Genomic DNA, 21,281 nt, shown 5'->3' on the forward strand with positions numbered 1-21,281 from the left:
GGGCCCCAGCACCAAGCCCTGCAGAACCCCATTGGAAACGGACTTCCAGCCACAGAAACATCCCTCTGCCATCACCCTCTGCTTCCTGTCTCTCAGCCAGTTTTGGATCCAACATGCCACTTTGCCTTGGATCCCATGGCTCTTACTTTCTTGACCAGTGTGCCATGAGGGACCTTATCAAAAGCTTTGCTAAAGTCCATGGAGACCACAGCAAATGCATTATCCTCATCAACACTCCTGGTTACCGCCTCAAAAAAATTTGATCAAATTTGTCAAACAGAACCTTCCCTTAACAAATCTATGCTGACTATCCCTGATTAATCTGTGTCTCTCCAAGTGCAGATATATTCAGTCCCTCAGAATTCTTTCCAGTAGTTTCCCCACCACCAAGATTAGATTGACTGGCCTGTAATTTCCTGGTCTATTCTTTCCTCCTGTTTTTAATAATGGGACAACATTAACAGTGCTCCAGTCCTCTGGCACCTCAACCTGTGGCCAGAGAGGATTTGAAAATTACTGCCAGGGTCCCTGATATCTCTTCCCTTGCTTCCCTCAACAGCCTGGGATATATCTCAACTGGGCCTGCGGATTTATCCACTTTTAAGGCTGCTAAACCCGCTGGTACCTCCTCTCTCTCTCTCTGTTAATTCCCTCTAATATTTCACAGTCTTCCACTCCGATGTCTATATCAGCATCGTCCTTTTCCATTGTGAAGGCCGAAGCAAAGTATTCATTGAGGACTGCACCCACGTCTTTAGGGTAAGGACACAGATTACCTCTAGGGGCCCTACTTGTTCCCTAGTTATTCTCTTGCTCTTAATATATTTTTAAAATTCCTTTGGGTTTTCCTTTGTTTGCCCATCTGACTTTTCTAGTCTGTATGTAGATTAAAATCTCCCAGGATTATCACTGTGCCTTTCTGACATACAGGACTACTTGCATGCCAAACAGCGCAAGCAACAAGTGATAGACAGAGCTAAGCAATCCCACAACCAATGGATCACATCTAAGCTCTGCAATCATGCCACATCCACTCGTGAACGGTGGTGCACAATTAAACAACTCACTGGAGGAAGAGGCTCCACAAATATCCCCATCCTCAATGATGGAGGAGCCCAGCACAGCAGTGCAAAAGATAAGGCTGAAGCATTCGCAACAATCTTCAGCCAGAAGTGCTGAGCGAATGATCCATCTCGGCCTTCTCCAGAGGTCCCCAGCATCTCAGATGCCAGCCTTCAGCCAATTCGACTCACTCCACATGATATCAAAAAATGGTTGAAGACACTGGATACTGCAAAGGCTGTGGGCCCTGACAACATTCCGGCAATAGTACTAAAGACTTGTGCTCCAGAACTTGCCGTGCCCCTAGCCAAGCTTTTCCAGTACAGCTACAACACTGGCATCTACCTGACTATGTGGAAAATTGCCCAGTTATGTCCAGTACACAAAAAGCAGGAGAAATCCAACCCGGCCAATTATCGCTCCATCAGTCTACTCTCGATCATCAGTAAAGTAATGGAAGGGGTCATCAACAGTGCTATCAAGCGGCACTTGCTTAGCAATAACCTGCTCACTGATGCCCAGTTATGGTTCCGCCAGGGCCACTCAGCTCCTGACTTCATTACAGCCTTGGTTCAAACATGGACAAAAGAGCTGAATTCCTGAGGTGAGGTGAGTGACTGCCCTTGACATCAAGGCAGCATTTGACTTAATATGGCATCAAGGAGCCCTAGCAAAACTGGAGTCAATAGGAATCAGTGTAATGGAATACTCCCCATTTGCCTGGACGAGTGCAGTTCCCACAACACTGAAGAAGCTGGATACCGCCCAGGACAAAGCAGTCAGCTTGATTGGCACCACATCCACAAACATTCACTCCCTCCACCACTGACGCACAATAGCAGCAATGTGTACCATCTACAAGATGCACTGCAGGAATTCGCCAAGGCTCCTTAGACAGCACCTTCCAAACCCACGAGCACTACCATCTGGAAAGACAAGGGCAGCAGATAGATGGGAACACCACCACCTGGAAGTTCCCCTCCAAATCACTCACCATCCTGACTTGGAAATATATCGCCATTCATTCACTGTTGCTGGGTCAAAATCCTGGAACTCCCTTCCTAACAACAGTGAGTGTACCTACACCACATGGACTGCAGCATTCCAAGAAAGCAGCTCTCCACTCCACCTTCTCAAGGGCAACTAGGAATGGGCAATAAATGCTGGCCCAGCCAGCAAATCCTATATCCCGTAAATGAATAAAAAGTATGTTCAGGGTCAATAAGCGACGTGCATCAACCAAACTTACTGCAGCATAGAAATGCTCAAGTAAAGTTACTTCTCCGATACCTGAGGCAGTGTTCTCCCCCCTATGCAGGTTTGAAATCAAGGTCTAGCTAAAGGTAAGGATGGTAAATTTTTAATGTATGACTGTAATTGGGTAGACTTAAAAATACAGACAAATTGGAGTCAGGATGCAAAGAAATCAGAACTCAAAACGTTTCTTTAACAATATTTTTTAAAAAGCTGTTCAACTTATTGCTCCATTTATCCCTATCACCTTGTTTTGGATCAGAGTGGTGTTACTAATAGCAATGCTCAGGCAGACTGTCCATCAGTAAGATGGCTGCCTCAAGCTAAGGATATAATAAGCACATTGTTTGTGTTTTGTCTACAAGTAGCTAATCCAGTCACTTGGTCGAGTGCTGAAGCAGAATAAATATAGTGGACTTATGTGCAGCACCACATAGTGAATAGAATAAGATACTTACGCTGGTCACTTCAATGTACATTTATAAAACTTAATTACTCCACCTTTTGGTAAGAAATGAGTATTGCAGCAATATAAAACCAAAGAACTTATTCCTGGCCTCAATCTCAGACCAGCAGAATTTTGAATCCTTATAAAATATAGCTAAAGAGATTTAGATGATTGTTGGTCTAATAACTCTAAAAATGACTTGCGCCATTTTATCTAGTTGAATATATAACCCATATTGCCTCAAAATACATGATCAAGGAAAGTTAAAACAGCCAGTTGATGACCTGGCGATTGAATAGGACAAGCTGGTATCCTCAGATAATGCACACTGTTTTCCATAAAACTTGTTCCCACTTGTATTTATACAACTGAAAAGTAATATTTTCAGCTGTCTGCTATAGATTAATGGTTGAGTTTTTGTCTCAACTTTGCCTACCATGGGCTCGTATACAGCAGCATCTTCAATGAATGCTGATGGTTAGGCTAGGAGTTAGCATTCTTTAGCATCACAGCAAAAACTGTCTTGCCTAGTAAATAAAATGAACATTTGAATGCGTTGTCTTTGCCCAAGAATAGATTTTATTGTATCCTCACTAAATTGTACGTCTGTTGTATTTTCAATGGGAATGTAATGCAGTACACACACAATGTATTTTTGAATTGCATGAATTGTGCTCTCCCCATTTCAGCCCAACACCCTCCCCCAATTGAATATTGGAATCATAAAGCACAAGGTCATTCAACCCAACATGGCTGTGTAGGCTTATTGAAAGAGCTATCCAATTGGTCTGACAGTTCTGCTCTTTCTCCAAAGCCTTTACCCCTTCAAGCCCTTTTGAATATTACTCTTGAGTTTGCTTCCACCACCCTTTCAGGCAGTGTATTCCAGATTCTAACAATCTGCTGCATAAAGAAATTTCCCCAATCTCCCCTCTGGGTAAAGTGGTAACCCAGTGTAAAATCTTAATTGATTATTTCTCTTTAAAAAATGGTGGTTTCTAGTTTCTTTCAGCCAGCTAGGCTTGTTGTCTATAGCAATAATACTATAAAAATGCTATATAAAGTTAATCAAACATATCAAGGTGCTTTGCAGGTGTAAAAATTGATATTGGACCCCTTAAAGCTATATTATGGCAGATGGCCAAAAGCTTGGTTATAAAGATAGGATTTATGGAGGGTCTTAAGCAAAGAAAGAGAGGTGGAGAAACGGAGAGGTTTAAGGAGGAAATTCCGGAGATTAGGGCTGTGACACTGAAGGCATGGCCACAGTGGTGGAGTAATTAAGATCAGGCATATTCAAGAGGCCAGAATTGAAATGTTGCGGGGCTGGAGGAGATTAAGGCAATAGGGATGGACTTGAAAACAAGAATGAAAATTTTAAAATCGAGGCATTGATTGATCACGAACTAATGTAGGTCAGCAAGCAAAGGGGTGATGGGTGAACTGGACTTGCCACAAGTAAAGACGCAGGCAGCAGAGTTTGGATGATCTGTTTCCAGAGGGTAGAATCTGGTAAACCGGCCACAAGTGCATTAGAATAATCAAGTCTAGAGGCAACAAAGGCATAGTGAGCATTTCAGCAGCAGATGAGCTGAGGCAGAAGTGGAATTGGACCATTGTTCCTGTCTACTCAGCCCTCACCTTTACTCCACTACAGAATCACAGAGTGCAGAAGAGGCCCTTCGGCCCACCGTGTCAGCACCGACATGTGAGAAACACCTGACCTACCTACCTACCTAATCCCATTTACCAGCACTTGGCCCATAACCTTGAATGTTATGATGTGCCAAGTGCTCATCCAGGTACTTTTTAAAAGATGTGAGGCAACCCGCCTCCACCACCCCCCCAGACAGCACATTCCAGACTGTCACCACGCTCTGGGTAAAAACGTTTTTCCTCACATCCCCCCTAAACCTCCTGCCCCTCACCTTGAACTCTTGACTGACCCGTCAACTAAGGGGAACAGCTGCTCCCTATTCGCCCTATCCCTGCCCCTCATAATCTTGTACACCTCGATCAGGTCTTCTCTGCTCCAAGAAAAACAACCCAAGTCTATCCAACCTCTCTTCATAACTTAACTGTTTCATCCCAGGCAACATCCTGCTGAATCTCCTCTGCACCCCATCCAGTGCAATCACTTCCTTCCAATAATATGGCGACCAGAACTGCACACAGTAGTCCAGCTGTGGCCTCACCAAGGTTCTATACAACTCCAACATGACCTCCCTACTTTTGTAATCTATGCCTCGATTGATAAAGGCAAGTGTCCCATATGCCTTTTTCACCATCCCATTAACATGCCCCTCCGCCTTCAGCGTTCTATGGACACACACGCCAAGGTCCCTTTGTTCCTCAGAACTTCCTAGTGCCATGCCATTCTTTGAATATTTCCTTGTCAAATTACTCCTTCCAAAGTGTATCACCTCACACTTTTCAGGGTTAAATTCCATGTGCCACTTATCCGCCCATTTTACCATCCCATCTATGTCTTCCTGTAGCCCAAGACACACCACCTGGCCAATCTTTGTGTCATCCGCAAACTTACTAATCCTACCCCCCATATAATCACTATGTCGCTTATATAAATGATGAATAATAAGGGACCGAGCAGAAATCCCTGTGGTACGCCACTGAACACTGGCTTCCAGTCACTAAAGCATCCTTCTGTTATCACCCTCTGCCTCCTACAACTAAGCCAATTTTGAATCCACCTTATCAAATTACCCTGTATCCCATGTGCATTTGCCTCCTTTATAAGTCTCCCATGTGGGATCTTGTCAAAGGCTTTGCTGAAATCCATAGAAACTACATCAACTGCACTACCCTCATCTACACACCTGGTCATCTCCTTAAAAAATTCGATCAAATTTGTTAGGCATGACCTCCCTCTGACAAAGCCATGCTGACTATCCCTGATCAAACCTTGAAAAAACTCAGCAGGTCTGACAGCATCTGTGGAGAGGAACACAGTTAACGTTTCGAGTCTGTCTGACTCTTCATCAGAACTAAGAAATATAGAAATGAGGTGGAATACAAGCTGGTTGAAGAGGGATGGGACAGGTAGTGCTGGATAGAGGGCCAGTGATGGGTGGAGGCAAAGAAGAGATTGCCAAAGATGTCATAAACAAAAGGACAAAGGGGTGTTGACGATGATTATATTAGCTGAGGAATGTGCTAATGATAACATTCTGTCCCACCGCCCCCCCCTTCAACCAGCTTGTATTGCATCTCATTTCTATATTTCTTAGTTCTGATGAAGAGTCATACGGACTCGAAATGTTAGCTGTGTTCCTCTCCGCAGATGCTGTCAGACCTGCTGAGTTTTTCCAGGCATTTTTGTTTTTGTTTCAGATTTCCAGCATCCACAGTTTTTTACTTCTACCTCATCAAACCTTGCCTCTCTAAGTGGAGATAGATTCTCTCCTTCAGAATTTTCTCCAATAGTTTCCCTACCACTGACGTGAGACTCACTGGCCTGTAGTTCCCTGGCTTATCTCTACAACCTTTCTTAAATAGCAGAACCACATTAGCTGCTCTCCAGTCTTCTGGCACCTCCCCTGTGGCCAGAGAGGAATTAAAAATTTGGATCAGAGCCCCTGCGATCTCCTCCCTTGCCTCCCTCAGCAGTCTGGGACACAAGTCATCTGGACCTGAAGTTTTGTCCACTTTTAAGCCTGCCAACATCACCAATACCTTGTCACTCCCAATATCAATTTTCTCAAGAACCTCGCAGTCTCTCTCCCCGAGTTCCATACCTTCATCCTCATTCTCTTGGGTGAAGACGGATGTGAAGTATTCGTTCAACACTCTAGCGATGTTCTCTGGCTCCACCCATAGATTGCCCCCTTGGTCCTTAATAAGCATTATTCTTTCCCTGGTTATCCTCTTCCCATTGTTATACTTATAAAATATCTTGGGATTTTCGCTACTTTTACCAGCCAGAGCTTTCTCACATCCCCTCTTTGCTCTCCTAATTGCTTTCTTAAGCTCCACCCTGAACTTGCTGTACTCCACTAATGCCTCCAGTGATTTGCTCCCCTTGTACCTGCTAAAAGCGTCTCTTTTCCTTCTCATTGTATCCTGAATATCTCTGGTCATCCATGGTTCTCTGGGCTTTTTACTCCTTCCTATCACCCTAGAGGGAACATATTGAGCCTATACCCTCCCCATTTCCTTTTTGAATCCCTCCCCCGAACACTGCTCTTCTGTAGATTTCCCCACAAGTAGCTGTTCCCAATCTATCTTGGCCAGATCCTGCCTTATTTTACTAAAATCCGCTCGCCCCCAATCCAAAACATTTTTTTGCAACTTCCCTATTTCTTTGTCCATACAAGCTTAAATTGTACCATGTTGTGGTCGCTGTCACTAAAATGCTCCCCCACCACCACCTCAGCCACCGGTTTCATTCTCCAGAATTAGGTCCAGCACTGCGCCGTCCCTTGTTGGATCTAAAACGTTCTCCTGTACACATTTCAAGAAATCCACCCCATCCAAGCCCTTAACACTATGTCTATCCCAATTAATATTGGGAAAGTTGAAATTACCTAATTGTTTTTACACACCTCCGCAAATTGTGCACATATTTGCTCCTCAATTTCCCGCTAACTATAATAAACACCTAATAATGTGGCTTCCACTTTTTTTATTCCTAAACTCTACCCACAAAGCTTCATTCAATGCCCCCTTCAAGATATCATCCCTCCTTACTGCAGTAACTGACTCTTTAACTAATAATACAAAGCATCCTCTGCTTTAACCCACTCCCCTGTCTTGCCTGGAATGTTGAGCTGCCAATCCTGCCCCTTCCTCAACCATGTTTCTGTGATGGCTACTATATCACAATTCCATGTGTCAATCCCTTAACCCATCCGTTTTACCTGTAATACTGGCGTTAAAGTAGAAGCCATCCAGCCTTGCCTTACTCCCTTGAAACTTAATGCAGCTGTACTCCCTCTGACTTGATTGTTTTACTGTATTATGATGTGTCCCTATTCTGCTCACATTCTGTGTCCCTTCCCCCTGCTGAATTAGTTTAAACTCCTCCCAACAGCACTAGCAAACCCGCCCGCAAGGATGTTAGTCCCGCTCTGGTTCAGATGTAGACTGTCCCACTTCCCCAGACACAGTCCTAGTGATCCAGGAATCTAAAACCCTCCCTCCTGCACCAACTCTTAAGCCATGTATTCATCTGCACTATTCTCCTATTTCTGTGTTCGCTAGCATGTGGCACTGGGAGTAATCCAGAGATTACAACCCGAGAGGTCCTACTTTTTAGTCTACTGCCTAACTCAATGAATTCTTGATGCAAGACCTTCTTTCTATCTAAGTCATTGGTACCAACATGTACCATGACCTCTGCCTTATCACCCTCCCCCTACTATGTTGATTGTTTTTTTTATTTGTTCATGGGATGTGCCTTGGCCAGCATTTATTGCCCATCCCTAATTACCCTTGTTCAGAGGGCATTTAAGAGTCAGCCACATTTCCATTTCCTTTTCTCAGGCTGAACTAGAAATTTCATCACTTCACTTTCAATTTCCACCATTCTCTTACCTTCATATGACCCATCCCCAACTCTTCCCTTCCCTTCCTTGAATTCTCTCTCCATTTCTGAGGATAAGCTATCCAATAATATTCACTATAAACCTCCTGACTCCCAAAGCTACCTCAACTACACTTCCCCAAACCCTGTGAGGATTCTATTACGTTCTCCCAGTTTCTGTATCTGTCGCATCTGTTCTCATGATGCAGTCTTCCATACAAGCATTTCTGATATTTTTTCCTTCTTCCTCAACCAAGAATTCACTCCTGCCCTGGTTCACAGGACCCCCAACTGTTTCTCTGAAGAAGAGTCATACGGACTCAAAACACTAACTCTATTTCTCTCTCCACAGATGCTGCCAGATCTGCTGAGTTTTTCCAGCATTTTCTGTTTTTATTTCAGATTTCCAGCAACTGCAGTGTTTTGCTTTTACCCTATCTGTTTCTGTTCCATTCATGCACCTCTGCTGTCACATCTCCCTCTTTCTCAGAACCATGATAGTGTTCCTTTTGTCCTCATCTTCCATCCTGCCAGTCTTCATATCTGACAGTCCATCCACTGTCATTTCTGCCACCTCTAGCATGATGCCATCACCAAACACACCACCTCCTCTCCTTTCAGCATTCCATAGGCACTATTCCCTCTGTTACACTCTGCTTCATTCCACAAACACCCCCTCTCCTTCCCATGCATCCTTCTGTTCAAGTGCAGGAGATGCAATACCTAACCATTTATCTCCTCCCTCATCATGCAAAGCCCCAAATACTCCTTCCAGGTGAAAGAGTGATTTATGTGTACTACTTTCAATTTTAGCATACTGTATTCACTGCTCACATTGTGGCTTTCTCCACACTGAGGAGACCAAACAGATTGGGTGACCTCTTTGTAGAACACCTCCATCCAGTCTGCAAGCATGACCCTGAGCTTCCAGTTGCCTTTTGTTTTAATTCTCCACTTCGATTTGGCACTTTACAGCTTCCAGACTCAACAGTTTCAAACTGTAACCACTGAACCATTTTGTTTACTTTTTCATTTCTGGTTTTGGTCCTTCTAATGCTGAGATTGTGAGCAGTCTGATTCAGCTTCAGGCTGTTGCCAAGGGGATGGGTGGAGCTGGCAGCTAGGAAATGGAGTCTTCAGTCTTATCAATAACCTCCACTTGCTAGGATGAGTGCAATTCCAGCAACAAATTCAGTTCAACACTATCCAGGACAAAGCAGCCCTCTTAATCGGCACCCTAACTCCCACCACCAGTGCACAGTGGTAGCAGTGTGTACTATTTACAAGATGCACCATAGCAATTCATCAAGCCTCCTTTGACAGCATCTTCCAAACCCATGACCTCTGCCACCTAGGAGGGCAAAGGCACATGGGAACACCACTACTTGCAAGTTCCCCCTCTGAGCCACACACCATCCTGACTTGGAACTATATCCCTGTTTCTTCACTGTCACTAGGCCAAAAAGGTGGAACTCCCTAATCACACTGTCATTGTATCTACACCACATGGACTGCAACAGTTGAAGAAGACAGCCCACCATCACCAATCAGCAATTGGGGATGGGCAACAAATGCTAGCCTTGCCAATGACACTCTCATGGCATGAGTAATAAAAAAATGGACAAAGTTTATGCTCGTCGAACACTGATTGTCAGACAAGTAATCTAATAATTTGGCAACGGTGGAGGTGTCGAGAGAGTTTGTGCTGTGGTAGGACTGGGTGTCATCAGTGTAGCTGTGAAAACTAACGCTGAGTTTTCAGAAGTGGCCAAGGGGCAGCATGCAGATGAGAAATAGGAGGGGCCAAGGATAGATCCATCAGGGCCATGAGCGATGATGGTACAGGAGCAGTAAGAAAAACTGTTACAAGTGGTACTCTGGCTAGGATTAAGTAGAGAAGAATGGAATCAAGTGAGTGCAGTCTTACCCAGCTGGATAAAAGTGAAGATGCATTGGAAGAGGATTGTGTGGTCAGCTGTGTCAAAGGCTGCAGACAGGTCAAAAAGGATGAGGGATAGTTTACTTTTGTCACAATCATATAGGATGCCATCTGTGAATTTGTTAAGAGCTGCTTCGATACTCTGGCTGGGGTGGAAACTTGATTGGAGGCATTCAAATATGAAATTCCAGGAAAGACGGGAGGCAACAACAGGTTCAAGGACTTTGGAGAGAAAGGGGAATTTGCAGTAATTTGCAAGGATGGTGAGGTCAAGAGTTGTTTTGGTCTATGGAGAGGATTGATGGCAGCAGATTTAAAGGAGAAGGGGGACAGTACCTGGAGAAATTAACTAGGGACCTGGAGGGCAGGTTGGATGCTCAACAGTTTACATAGAAAATAGGAGCAGGAGTAGGCCATTGGCCCATCGAGCCTGCTTCGCCATTCATTATAATCATGGCTGAATATCCAACTCAATAGCCTGCTCCCGCTTTCTCCCCATACCCTTTGATCCCTTTTGCCCCAAGAGCTATGTTTTGGCCTCAACTACTTTCTGTGGTAGCGAATTCCACAGGCTCACCACTCTCTGGGTGAAGAAATTTCTCCTCAACTGAGTCCTAAATGGTCTACCCCGTATCCTCAGACTGTGCCCCCTGGTTCTGGACTCCCTCACCATCGGAAACATCCTTCCTGCATCTACCTTGTCTAGTCCTGTTAGAATTTTATAGGTTTTTATGAGATCCCCCCTCATTCTTCTGAACTCCAGCAAATATAATCCTAGCCGAGTCAATCTCTCCTCATATGTCAGTCCCGCCATCCCAGGAATCAGTCGGGTAAACCTTCGCTACAAGAACAGCCTTCCTCAGATAAGGAGACCAAAACTGCACACACTATTGCAGGTGTGGTCTCACCAAGGCCCTGTAAAATTGCAGCAAGGCATCCCTGCTCTTGTACTCAAATCCTCTGGCTATGAACACCAACATAACATTTTCCTTCTTTACCGCCTGCTGTACCTGCATGCTTACCTTCAGCGACTGGTATACGAGGACACCCAGGTCTCGTTGCACATTCCCCTCTCTCAATTTATAGCCATTCAGATAATCTGCCTTCCTGTTTTTGCTACCAAAGTGGATAACCTCTCATTTATCCACATTATACTGCATCTGCCATGCATTTTCCCACTCACTCAGCTTGTCCAAATCATACTGAAGCATCTCTGCATCCTCCTCACAGCTCACCCTCCCACCCAGCTTTGTGTCATCTGCAAATTTGGAGATATTACATTTAGTTCCCTCATCTAAATCATTAATATATATTTTGAATAGCTGGGGTCCCAGCACTGATCCCTGCGGTACCCCACTAGTCACCGCCTGCCATTCAGAAAAAGACCCGTTTATTCCTACTCTTTGTTTCCTGTCTGCCAACCAGTTTTCTATCCATCTCAATACACTACCCCCAATCCCATGCGCTTTAATTTTACACGCTAATCTTTTATGTGGGACTTTGTCGAAAGCCTTCTGAAAGTCTAAATAAACCACATCCACTGGCTTCCCCTCATCAACTCCATTAGTTACATCCTCGAAAAATTCCAGTAGATTTGTCAAACTTGATTTCCCTTTCATAAATCCATGCTGACCCTGTCTTATTCTGCCACTGTTTTCCAAGTGCTCAGCTATTAAATCTTTTATAATGGACTCTAGAATTTTCCCCACTCCCAATGTCGAGCTGACTGGTCCATAATTCCCTGTTTTCACTCTACCTCCCTTTTTTAAATAGTGGGGTTACATTATCTACCCTCCAATCTGTAGGAACTGTTCCAGAGTCTATGGAATCTCGGAAGATGACCATAAATGCATCCACTATTTATTGAGCCACTTCCTTAAGTGCTCTGGGATGTAGATTATCAGGCCCTGGGGGTTTATCGGCCTTCAATCCCATCAATTTCCCCAACACCATTTCCCTACTAATACTGATTTCTTTCATTAAAACAAAAAACTGTGGATGCTGGAAATCCAAAACAAAAACAGAATTACCTGGAAAAACTCAGCAGGTCTGGCAGCATCTGGCAGCATGCGGTCTCCTCTACATTGGAGAGACCAAACGTAAACTGGGCAACTGCTTTGCAGAACACCTGCGGTCTGTCCGCAAGAATGACCCAAACCTCCCTGTCGCTTGCCATTTTAACACTCCACCCTGCTCTCTTGCCCACATGTCTGTCCTTGGCTTGCTGCATTGTTCCAGTGAAGCCCAACTCAAACTGGAGGAACAGCACCTCATCTTCCGACTAGGCACTTTACAGCCTGCCGGACTGAATATTGAATTCAACAACTTTAGATCTTGAACTCCCTCCTCCATCCCCACCCCTTTTCTGTTTCTTCCCCCTTCCTTTTGTTTTTTCCAATAATTTATATAGATTTTTCTTCCCACCTATTTCCACTATTTTTAAATCTTGTATGCCCTGCCAGTCTTTCTATCCCACCCCCACTAGAGCTTTACCTTGAGTGCCCTGCCATCCATTCTTAATTAGCACATTCGTTTAGATAATATCACCACCTTCAACACTTCTTTGTTCCTTTGTCTGTGACATCTTTTGATTATCTGCTCCTATCACTGCTTGCTTGTCCCTACAACCACACCCCCCCCCACTTCTCTCCCCCCACCGCCCCCCCCCGCCTCCCACCTTAAACCAGCTTATATGTCACCCCTTTCCTAATATTCAATCAGTTCTGTTGAAGGCTCATGAGGACTCAAAACGTCAACTCTTTTCTTCTCCGCCGATGCTGCCAGACCTGCTGGGTTTTTCCTGAATTCTTTCATTTCCTCCCTCTCACTAAAACCTGTGTTCCCCAACATTTCTGGTATGTTATTTGTGTCTTCCTTTTATGAAGACAGAATCAAAGCATGTATTTAGTTGGTCAGCCATTTCCTTGTTCCCCATAATAAATTCCACTGTTTCTGATGATAAGGGACCTACATTTGTCTTCACCAATCTTTTTCTCTTCACATGCCTATAGAAAGTTTTACAGTCAGTTTTTATGTTCCCTGCTCTTGTACTCTATTTTCCCCTTCTTAATCAATCTCTTGGTGCTCCTTTGCTGAATTCTAAACTGCTCCCAATCCTCAGCTCTGTTGTTTTGTCTGGCCAATTTGTATACCTCTTCCTTGGATCTAATACCATCTCTAATTTCCCGTGTAAGCCATGGTTTCCTATTTTACTTTTGCGCCAGATAGGAATAAACAATTGTTGCAGTTCACCCATGCACTCTTTGAACGTTTGCCATTGCCTATCCACCATCACCGCTTTAAGTAAAGTTTTCCAATCCATCATAGCCAATTCGCACCTCATACCATTGTAGTTTCCTTTATTAAGATTCAAGGCCCTAGTCTCAGAAGCAACTATGTCACTCTCCATCTTGATGAAGAATTCAATCATATTATGGTCACTCATCCCCAAGGGACCTCACACAACCAGATTGCAAATTATCCCATTCTCATTACACAATACCCAGTCTAGGATGGCCTGTTCTCTAGTTGGTTCCTCGACGTATTGGTCCAGAAAACCATCCCCTATACACCACTGGAATTCCTCCTCTATACAGTATTGTTACTAATTGATTTGCCCGATCTATATGCAGATTAAAGTCATCCATAATTACAGATGTTCCATTATTGCATGTGTCTCTAATTTCCTGTTTAATGCCATTCCCAACATCAGACCTCCACTACAGTTTGGGGGTCTATATACAACCCCAACTAACGTCTTTTGCCTCTTATCGTTTCTCAGCTCTACCTTTGCAGATCCCACATCGTCGGAGCTAATATCTTTCCTCACTATTGCGTCAATTTCCTCTTTAACCAGCAATGCAACTCCACCATCTTTTTCTTTTTGTCTGTCCTTCCTAAATACTCAATACCCCTGGATGTTCAATTCCAATCCCTGGTCACCCTGCAGCCATGTTTCCATAATCCTGACTATATCATACCTGTTTACATCTATTTACGCGGTTAATTCATCCACTTTATTGCGAATGCTCCTCGCGTTAAGGCACAAAGCCTTAAGGCTTGTCTTTTTAACGTTACTTGTCCCGTTCCCACAATTTTTCACTGAGGCACTGTTTGATTCTTGCCCTTTGATTTCTCTGCCTATCGTTTTTCTTATTCCCCTTTCTGTCTTTTGTTCTTGTCCTTGATTCCCCCTCCTCTGACTCCTCTGCATAGGTTCCCATCCCCCTGCCATTTTAATTTAAACCCTCTCCAACCACTCTAGCAAATATTCCCCCGAGGACATCAGCCCCGGTCCTGCCCAGGTGTAACCCGTCCAGTTTGTACTGGTCCCGCCTCCCCCAGCATCAGTCCCAATGTCCCGGGAATCCGAAATCCTCCCCTTCACACCATCTCTTCAGCCACGTATTCATCCGATATATCCTGCTATTTCTACTCTCGCTAACACGTGGCACTGGTAGTAATCCTGAGATCATTACTTTCGAGGTCCTACTTTTTAACTTACTTCCTAACTACCTATATTCTGCTTTTAGGACCTCATCCTTTTTTTTAAACCTATGCCGTTTGTATCAATGTGTACCACGACCACTGGCTGTTCACCCTCCCCCTTCAGAATGTCCTGTAGCCGCTCTGAGACATCCTTGACCCTAGCACCAGGGAGGCAACATAGCACCCTGGAATCTTGTTTGTGGCCACAGAAACACCTGTCAATTCCTCTTACAATTGAATCCCCTATAACTATTGCGTTCCCATACTTTTATCCCTCCCCTGTGCAGCAGAGCCAACCATGGTGCAACAAATTTAGCTGTTGCTGCTTTCCCCTGAGAGGCCATTTCCCTCAACAGTATCCAAAGCGGCATATCTGTTTTGCAGGGAAATAGCCACAGGAGATTCCTGAACTCTCTACCTAGTCCTCTTGCTCTGCCTGGTGGTCACCCATTCCCTTCCTGCCTGTGGACTCTTGGACTGCAATGTGACCACCTCTCTAAAAGTGCTATCCACGATACTCTCCACCTCGCAGATGCTCCACAGTGTCTCCAGCTCCGAAACCCGGGCTTCCAGGAGCTGCAGCTGGAGACACTTCCCGCACACAGGCTGGCCCCGGGCACTGGAATTGTTCCCGGCTTCCCACATGGAGCAGGAGGAGCACACCACAGCTTTGAGCTCTCCTGCCATGACCTACCCCTTTAAATTAAATTAAACCTTTTGGAAGATACTTCATATCAAATATTATCAATTACTCTAAGGCCCTTCTTCCCTGCTCCTCGTTGTTACAGAATATAGCCCTTACAAACAATAAACCACAAAATAAAAACTATAAGTGATAAAAGTAGTAAATACTTACCTGACTGTACTCACGGTTCTCAAAGGATCACCTCGTTCCCTCCTCACCAAACTCCCTCAGTCCAAACTCCAACTTAAGCACTCTACTGCAGCCCAAAGCAGCACTCCAGTGCAGACAAAGTCAGCACTGTAAGATGGCCTGTTTTTACACTCTCTGAATCTAGCCTCTGAAAACCTGTTTAGGCCAGTTATCTAATTAACTCATTGTAGCTGCAAGCAGAGCCTGTATAAACCCTGCATTAAAGCTGGCCTAAAACTCACCTCCTTCCAACCCAAACAGCAATTTTTAGTTAATTACTAAATTAAAGAAAAACTAGACTTTAGATTGAAATTAACCCTTAAATTCCCTCAGTCATCAAACTCCAACTTAATCACTCTGCTGCAGCCCAAAGTAGCACTCCAGTGTAGACCCGCCTGGTGGGCCTAGTGGGAATATGGGAGTATTGGGAATATGGTGGAGGCGCAAGAGATGGGACTCATGGCCAAGATGTGCTCGGCTGGGCATAAAGGAAGAAATGAGACACTAGAGAAAGATGCAAATCTAATTAAAAATTAATTCCCTGGTTGTGCTGCCTAAATACTTCTGAAGTGGTAAAAAACCAATTTATTTGCTCTCATCTTAATGGTGTACACTAGAGGCTAAAAATGGCGATAATTCATGGTTTTGGGGTGTAAGTCAAGCTATGTTGTAACAAACCTGAGAGACGTCGGATGGGCAGAATCCAGAGATTTAGAGATCTACATGACACCTTATTTGTTTTAATGACTCATGACCCAATGGTTTGGTTCCATTTACAGTTTGAAGGGTTTCAGTTCAAATTACCCACAAATTCTGCAGCTTGCTTTTCCTGTACCAGCTGACAAGTTAAACTGGAAAACCTATTATCTGTCACAGCTTCTCTCTTGCTTCCTGCAACAAGGAAAATTCTACTTCACCACTTTAAATGTTGTTCATTCAATTCTCTTCTGTCTCTCCACACGGATCTTTTGCCAGAACTTAGTCGACTTAAAGTAGCAGCCATTTAAATAAAATTTAAAAGTGCGTTAAAAATTAGCTCAGAAGGATGCAATTTTGATTTCTCACCACTGTGAATTAACATTAAGTAGATTTCATCCTTGATGGGAAATTAATTTAATATAGATGTACAATTTCATATATAGCAGTGCTGATTGTTGTTGGGGTGGGTGCAATGGCAGCACACTCATTTTTGAGTCAAAAGATCATGTGATCAAGCCTTCCTAACAAAGCTGTTATTTTCAGCACACTACTAAGGGCACGCTGGATTGTCAAAGGTGTAATCTTTTGGGTGAGATGCTAAACAGAGGCCTTGACTGTCCACTCAGATGGGCATAAAAGATCCCATGACACTGTCTGCTATATTTGCCTACATAACAACAATGACTATACTTGAGAAGTATTTTGTTTCCTTTGAAGTGCTTTGAGACATCCTGATATCATGAAAAGCACCATATAAATGCAAATTTGTTGATTCGTTTTCTGACTTGAATGTGTCACAGACAGGAGATTTCTCATGTTATGGCATTAATTGACTTGCATCTTTTTCAGTGTTCAGGGCTGCCACTTTCAGAGCAAAATCTTTGGTACCAGATAGCTCCTCCATTTCTTCTATTTGTTAGCTTTTTCTTTTTCAGGAGGAGACTATTATTACATTAGCTTCACCTGTATTATTCCTAGACAACTTCCCCAGTGGCTAGATCCCATCAGATTAATTAACTTTTCTGCCTCAGATGAATTGGGTTCCAGTTTTTCTTGTTAATATGGATTCTCTCAAGAAGCCTTTAAAATTGTTAAACACTTGTACCATCCATAAAGATTAGGGCAAGGGCCCTGTAAAGAGATGGCCTCCACCTTTCATATTCAGGAGGACATGGAATGGTGAAATAGACAAACATATGGCTGATGAAATTTAAAACAAAGTGTGAAATAATGCATTTGTTCAGAAGATTAAGGAGAGGCAATAGAAACTAATTTGTACAAGTTTATGGAGAGTGTAGGAATAGAGACTTGGGGGTACATTTACACACATGTTTGAAGGACCAGTCCAGAAGGCTGTTTCTGAGAGGGAAAGAGCATGGCCAATCCTTGGCTTTACCAGTAGAGTGCAAAAGCAGGGAAATTATGCTAACTCTTTATAAAACATTGGCTAGGCCACATATGAAGTATTCTGTTCAGTTCAGGGCACCACACTTTGGGAAGGATGTCAAAGTCTTAAAGAGGATGCAGGAGAGATTTACTAGAATGGTACCAGGAATGAAGGGCTTCAATTATGTGGATGACTGGAGAAGCTGGAATTAATAATCTTAGAGCAGAGAGGGTTAAAAGGAAATTTTATAGAGGTGGTCAGAATCATGAAGAGTTTTGATAGAGTAAATAAGGTAAACCATTTCCAGTGTCAGAGGTTTTTGATGAAGTAACTGAAGTTTGACTAAGGGAATGCAGTGGGTGTTGTCTATATGGATTTTAAGAAAGCCTTTGACAAAGTACCACATAAAAAGGCTGGTTAATAAAATTGGGACTCCTGGAATAGGAGGGTTAGTGTCAGCTTAGATTTTTTAAAATGGTTTAAAGACAGAAAAAAGTGGGTTGTGGTGAATGGTTGTTTTTTTTTTTGCAGTAGGATAGTAGATAGTGGAGTATCCTGAAGGTCAATACCTTTTTTTTTTTCAACCTTGTATTGGATCTCAGAATACAGATAAAAATTCAACATTTGCTGATGATATCAAAGTTGGAGGCGTGACAACACTGAGGATGATATCAATTGACTGCAAAGGACATAGGCTAGCAGAATGGGCAGACAAGTGGCAGAATGGAATTTAATGCAGAGATGTTCAGGTGATGTATTTTGGCAGACAGGATAGGGAAAGGCAATATAGACTTAATGGAACAGTTCTAAAGAGTCTGCAGAGCCTGAGAGACCTTGGGGCCCATATGCATGGATCCTTGAAAGTGGCAGTAGTTAGCAAAACAAATAAGATTTTGGACTTCATAAAATGAGGTAGAGTACAAAAGCAGGGAGTTATGCTGAATCTCTAGCTGTGGTCTAACCAGGTTTAATAGAGTATTGTTTATCAGAATGGTTCCATTGATGAGGGGCTTTAGCTTCAAGGCTACATTGAAGAAGCTAGGGTTGATCTCCTTGGAGCAAAGGAGGTTGAGGAGAGAACTGATAGAGGTGTACAAGATTCTGGCAGGTTTAGGTTAGGTAGACAAAGAAAAACTGTTCCAATAGCTGATGGTACAGGACTAAGGAGACAACGATTTAAAGCTTTGGGCAAGAGATGCAAGGGGATGTGAAGAATAACTATTTTATGCAACAAGTGGTAATGACCTGGAACATACTGCCTACAAGGGGAAGACAATAATTTTAAAAGGAAATTGGATGGGCAGTTGAAGGAAATAAACTTGCAGGGTCCCAAAAATAGGATGGGGGAATGTAACTGACTGGATAGTTCTACAGAGAGCCAGCATGGATTTGATGCGCCAAATGCCTCATTCTGACCTGTATGACTCCAAGAAGTGTTTGTAATCGGGGGCACAGATCTAAGGTAATTGACAAAAGAACCAGAGGTGACATGAGCCACTTGTTTGGCAGTGACTAAAGATGACCTGAAATGCATTGTCTGAAAGGGTAGTGATAGCAAGTTAAATAGTAACTTTCAAAAGAGAATTAGATAAATACTTGAAGGGGAGAAAAGTTACAGAGTTATGGGAAAAGAACAGGGATTATTTGAATAGCTCTACCAAAGAGCTGGGGCATGCACAATGGCTGAGTGACCTTCAGTGCTATATCATATGGTACTCATGTTATGAGTTGGTTTTTGGTCCTTTTGAATCACTTGACCATGGAAGCAGAATGGGTATTTAATGCGAATACTTAAAATTGGAGAAGCTGCATTTTTAAAGTACATGTTCTGTATTTGCTAAAGTTTAGGAGAATGAGAGGGGATCTGATTGAACTGTATAAAATTCTAACAGGGCAAGACAAACAATGCAGGGAGGATGCTTTTCTTGGTTGGGACATGTAGAACCATGGCCTACAGTCTCAGAATATGGGGCAGGCCATTTAGGACTGAGATGAGGAAAAAAATTTTCACCTGTGAAGTTATTTCCCACAAGGCTGTGGAGACCGGGTCACTGAGTATATTCAAGAAAGAAATTGATCAATGTTTGGATATTGGGGGCATCAAGGGGCATGGAGACAAAGCGAGCATATGGTGTTGAGGTAGAGGATCAGCCATGCTGGAGCAGGCTTGAATGGCTGAATGGCCTACTCCTGGTTTCTATGTTCTATATATGTTATATTTAAACTTGTATACCTTCTAAGCCATCAGTTGTGCTGGACTCCAGCTTTTGATGATACATGCAAACTCCCTGGTTGCGCTCCTTCAGGCATACAATAGAAGAGTACAGTTGGGTTCAGCTGCAGACTAGGAACTTGTAAAGGCAACACGACAGTAGATTTGGAAACTTGTAGTCTATAAAATTGTTTATATAAAAAGAGCAATCATTGAGGATATTGATAGATTTATGATCTTTGCAGTGAATGAATTTCTGATACAGGAAGGTCCTGCCCTCCTTGAAATGCGAATCCGACACCTTGTCAAAGGAAAGAGAATTGATCAGGCTACAAAGTTGGCAAAAGTTTGTGCAGAACATCCAGAAATTGGTACAAAGAGTATTTTTAAACAAGTCTACCTTACCTGTCTCTGTACTGCATCATCCAGCGACATCTTGATGGAAGAGGTAAGCATGGCCAAATTATTGACTCTCTTGTGGTTATGCCAAAGTAAAAGATCTTTTTAAATAAAAATTGTATGTATGTTCTTTCAGAGACTTTCACATCCAGCAGTATTATTTCCAAACAGGAGAATTTCAGTTTTGTGATAAACTGCAGGCAATCAATTAATAGTGGATGGTCTGACCATCATTTTCAAATCCTCACTGGATGCAGATCGATTGGAGGACTGCTAATGTTGTATCTTTGTTTAAAAATGGAGCAAGGAATGGACCAAATAATTACAGGCCAGTTAATCTAACCTCGGTTGTGGGCAAATTATTGGAATCAGTTCTAAGAGACACGTTAAACCGTCACTTAGGCACAGAGTAATCAAGGACAGTCAGCACGGATTTAAGGTAAGACTGTGTCTGACTAACTTGATTGAATTTTTTGAAGAGGCAGTGAGGAGGATTGATCAGGGTAGTATAATTAATGTGGTCTACATAGATTCTAGCAAAGCTTTTGCCAAGGCCCCACATAGTAGACTTTTTTTTTAAAAGCCTGTGGGACCCAGGAAAATATAGCAAATTTGATAGAAAATTGGCTCAGTGGCAGGAAGCAAAGGGTAACGGTTGACAGATATTTTTGCAACTGGAAGGCTGTTTCCAGTGGGGTTCTGTGGGGCTCAGTACTAAGTACCCTGCTTTTTGTGGTATATATTTATGATTTGGACTTAGATGTAGGGAGCATGATCAAGAAGTTTGTAAACAATACAAAAATTGGCCACATGGTTGATGGTGAGGCGGGAAACTTTTTATTCATTCATGAGATGTGGCCTTCGCTGGCTGGGTCAGCATTTATTGCCCATCCCTTGTTGCCCTTGATAAGGTGGTGGTGAGCTGCTGCCTTGAACTGCTGCAGTCCATGTGGTGTAGGTATACCCACAGTGCTGTT

The 21,281-nt window shown here is 43.2% G+C and overlaps 1 protein-coding gene across 3 annotated transcripts in view; it reads left to right on the forward strand.

Moving 5' to 3' along the window:
- Positions 1 to 21,281, forward strand: part of LOC121293328 (zinc finger protein 292-like) — a 403,832-nt gene that overhangs the window by 353,158 nt on the left and 29,393 nt on the right. For 2 of the 3 annotated variants that reach the window (XM_041216283.1, XM_041216290.1), the window contains exon 5: positions 20,151 to 20,353. In XM_041216283.1, coding sequence (XP_041072217.1) covers positions 20,151 to 20,353 — 203 coding nt within the window. Of the gene's footprint in view, positions 1 to 20,150; positions 20,354 to 21,281 lie in introns of those variants that run through there. The other variant, XM_041216298.1, reaches the window with a different exon arrangement.

This window comes from Carcharodon carcharias, chromosome 2, assembly GCF_017639515.1.
Source record: "Carcharodon carcharias isolate sCarCar2 chromosome 2, sCarCar2.pri, whole genome shotgun sequence".
Lineage (NCBI taxonomy): Eukaryota > Metazoa > Chordata > Chondrichthyes > Lamniformes > Lamnidae > Carcharodon > Carcharodon carcharias.